Source organism: Camelina sativa, chromosome 6 (genome assembly GCF_000633955.1).
Source record: "Camelina sativa cultivar DH55 chromosome 6, Cs, whole genome shotgun sequence".
Classification (NCBI taxonomy): domain Eukaryota; kingdom Viridiplantae; phylum Streptophyta; class Magnoliopsida; order Brassicales; family Brassicaceae; genus Camelina; species Camelina sativa.
The window spans coordinates 12,376,311-12,379,801 of NC_025690.1; the positions used below are offsets into that span (position 1 = coordinate 12,376,311).

At 41.6% G+C, this 3,491-nt stretch overlaps 2 protein-coding genes across 2 annotated transcripts in view; both read left to right on the forward strand.

The window, feature by feature from the left end:
• The window catches only part of LOC109133483 (cytochrome P450 71A23-like), a 2,687-nt gene extending 1,315 nt beyond the window's left edge, over window positions 1-1,372 (forward strand). Inside the window, exon 2 of the mRNA XM_019246740.1 lies at window positions 661-1,372. Coding sequence (XP_019102285.1) covers window positions 661-1,263 — 603 coding nt within the window. The 3' untranslated portion in view covers window positions 1,264-1,372. The remainder of the gene's footprint in view (window positions 1-660) is intronic.
• Window positions 1,959-3,461, forward strand: LOC104791049 (cytochrome P450 71A22-like; the record flags this gene model as incomplete). Its single annotated transcript, XM_019246738.1, is given in 2 exon segments — window positions 1,959-2,916; window positions 3,006-3,461. Coding segments are annotated over 2 exon segments (1,320 nt in total), but the record flags the coding sequence as incomplete, so codon positions are not given.

The window sequence follows — 3,491 nt, forward strand, 5'->3', positions numbered from 1 at the left end:
GAAAAGCTTCTTTACAAGAGCCGTAATATGGCCTCAGCTCCTTATGGAGAGTATTGGAGACAAATGAAGAGTGTGAGTGTCATCCATCTCCTCAGCAACAAAATGGTACGGTCCTACCGAGAGGTGAGACAAGAAGAGATCAGCTTAATGATGGAAAAGATCCGAGAGTCGGGTTCTTCGCCGATGAATCTAAGCAAGATCTTGTCTAGTTTAACTAACGATGTTATATGTAGAGTCGCCTTGGGACGCAAATACGGTGTTGGAACAGATTTTAAAGAGTTGATAGACAGGCTCATGAGGCAGTTGGGTACGTTTACTGTTGGGAGCTATGTACCGTGGCTTGGGTGGATTGATTGGGTCAGCGGTTTGGAGGCTCGACTGGAAAAGACCGCAAATGATTTTGATAAGCTCTTGGAGAGGATTGTGCAAGATCATGAAGATGGAGACGGTGATAAGATGGATTTCGTCGATGTACTACTCGCAGTTCAGAGAGAGAAGAGCATCGGGTTTGAGATTGACCGGTTCAGCATTAAGGCAATCATATTGGTAAGAGACTTCAAACTTACATATATAAATATACATATATCCAATGTTTTTATAACCATTAATTTCTTTGTTTTGGTTTGGACTTTTTTTTTTGGTGTGGATTTCACGTTTCAGGATGCTTTTGTGGGTGGTACCGACACATCCTCCACGCTAGTGGAATGGGAAATGACAGAGCTTCTAGGTCACCCAGAGTGTCTGAAAAGACTTCAAGAAGAAGTCCGTACAATTTGTAAGGGCAAATCAATTGTATCAGAAGATGACGTTAAAGACATGCACTACTTAAAAGCTGTGATCAAAGAGACACTCAGGCTACATCCTCCAGTCCCATTGATGGTTCCTCACCAATCAATAAAAGATGTCAGGTTAAGAGGTAACTACGTACCAGCCGGCACGCAGGTTATTGTCAATCTTTGGGCGGTCGGAAGAGAGGCTGCAACGTGGGGACCAGACCCGAATGAGTTTAGACCGGAGAGGCATTTAGAGGGGGATGCTGATTTCCGGGGTCAAGATTTTGAGCTGATTCCGTTTGGAGCAGGGAGAAGGATGTGCCCAGGAATATCGTTTGCTGTGGTGTTGAATGAGGTGGTATTGGCTAACTTAATGCATGGGTTTGACTGGCAGTCTACAGAAGACCAGACCAATGTTGCTGAATCAATCGGTAGTGTGATTCGCCGCATGCACCCTCTTTACGTCACTGCATCATCTACTGCTGACTAAGAGCATTATATATATTATTAATATGTATGCTTAGTATTATGTTATGTCTACAATAAACATGTTTACTCATTTCAAAGTGTTGTTAGCAAAGAGATGTTTGAGATTTGAAGTTTCGAGTTCCTTAACTGATTTAGAAAGCCAAGTGAATTTACTTGATTCATTTTTTCTGTACAACAAGCATCATCAATCTATTTTTGAAACAAGCATGAGCTCACTGAGCCAGAAACGTTAAAAGAACATCAAACGAATCTTGAAAACTTTCTATCACGTCCTACGGATCCAAAGATTTTTGTGTATGTAATTTTAAGAATAAATATTAGAGAAAATTCGAATTTTTTTTGTAATATTCAATCTTTAATAACCGTCTTATTTACCAAAGCACATTGTTGATATACATAACAAAGTGTTTTGTGAGAGGTCACACTCGTTACTCTTGAGAGGATGTAGACGGGAAACCCTAAACCCTAGTCTCTCATGTTCAAAAGTGGACGGCACTCTGGAAAATTCGACGTTTAATAATCTTCTTTCGAGTGGAATAATATTTAATTATCCACGTACGTACGTTAAACAATTTGAGTGGACAGTAGTTTTGGTCCCAGGAGAAACTTGGCTTGTATACATATACGTCCAAAATTCTGGCTCTACTATAGGAATTTTGTGGTTCATTCTATATGCACCACCCATCTACATTTCTACTTTAGTAAACTTGAACAATTTTTTATACGACTCATACCGAAGAGCACATAATTCTTGAGAACTCTTTACAAGAAATTCTTGAAGAATCCTAACATGGAAATGATGATGACGATACTTCTTTTATGTTCGGCAACCTTCATGACCATTCTCTTCTTCAAAAAACAGATGAATCGAAAGAAAAGCAACTCACCGATGTCACCACCGAGACTTCCGTTGATCGGAAACCTTCATCAGCTCGGCCGCCACCCTCACCGATCACTGTCCTCTCTCAGCAAACGTTACGGTCCTCTCATGCTCCTTCACTTTGGTCGTGTCCCCGTTCTTGTAGTCTCTTCCGCAGACATGGCTCGAGATATTTTGAAGACGCATGACCTCGTTTTTGCTAGCCGTCCACGGTCAAAAATGTTCGAGAAGCTTCTTTACGATAGGCATGATGTGGCATCAGCTCCTTATGGAGAGTATTGGAGGCAAATGAAGAGTGTGTGCGTCCTCCAGCTCCTCAACAACAAAATGGTCAGGTCTTTTCGAAACGTGAGACAAGAAGAGATCAGTCTGATGATGGAGAAGATCCATAAATCAAGTTCTTTGAGAATTAACCTAAGCGAGCTATTGGTGAGTTTAACGAATGATGTGATATCTAGAGTTGCTCTGGGACGGAAATACAGCAGTGAAACGGATTCTAAGGAGTTAATGAAAAGGCTCGTGAGGCTACTGGGCGAGTTTAGTGTGGGGACTTATGTACCGTGGCTTGCATGGATTGATTGGATCTGTGGTTTGGATGGACAGCTAAAAAAGACAGGCAATGATCTTGATGAGTTCTTGGAGAGAGTTGTGCAAGATCATGAATATGGCGACCACCGCGCTGGGAATGACTTTGTGGATGTGTTGCTTGCAATTCAGAGAGAGAAGAGCTTCGGGTTTGAAATCAACCGGTTAAGCATAAAGGCTATCATCTTGGTAAAGGGATAAGACGAAATCAAATTCTTATTCATTGATGTTTTAGTTTATATAACCGTAGTTTTTGTTTTTTTTTTTCACTTTTTTAGGATGTTGTTGTGGGTGGTACGGATACATCTTACGCACTTATGGAGTGGGCAATGACAGAGCTTCTTCGTCACCCAGACTGTATGAACAGACTCCAGGAAGAAGTCCGCACGATTTGTAAGGGTAAATCAAGTGTACCAGAAGAAGACATTCAAGACATGAAGTACTTAAAAGCTGTGATCAAAGAGACAATGAGGCTACATCCTCCAATTCCATTGATGTTTCCTCACGAATCAACAGAAGATGTCAGATTAAGAGACTACAGCATACCTGCTGGTACGCAGGTAATGATCAATGTTTGGGCGATCGGGAGAGATGCTGCGTCGTGGGGACCAGATGCAGAGGAGTTTAGACCGGAGAGACATTTAGATTCATCAGTTGATTTCCGGGGTCAGAATTTTGAGCTGATTCCATTTGGAGCAGGGAGAAGGATTTGCCCAGCAATATCATTCGCTGTGGTCTTGATTGAGGTGGTTTTGGCTAACTTA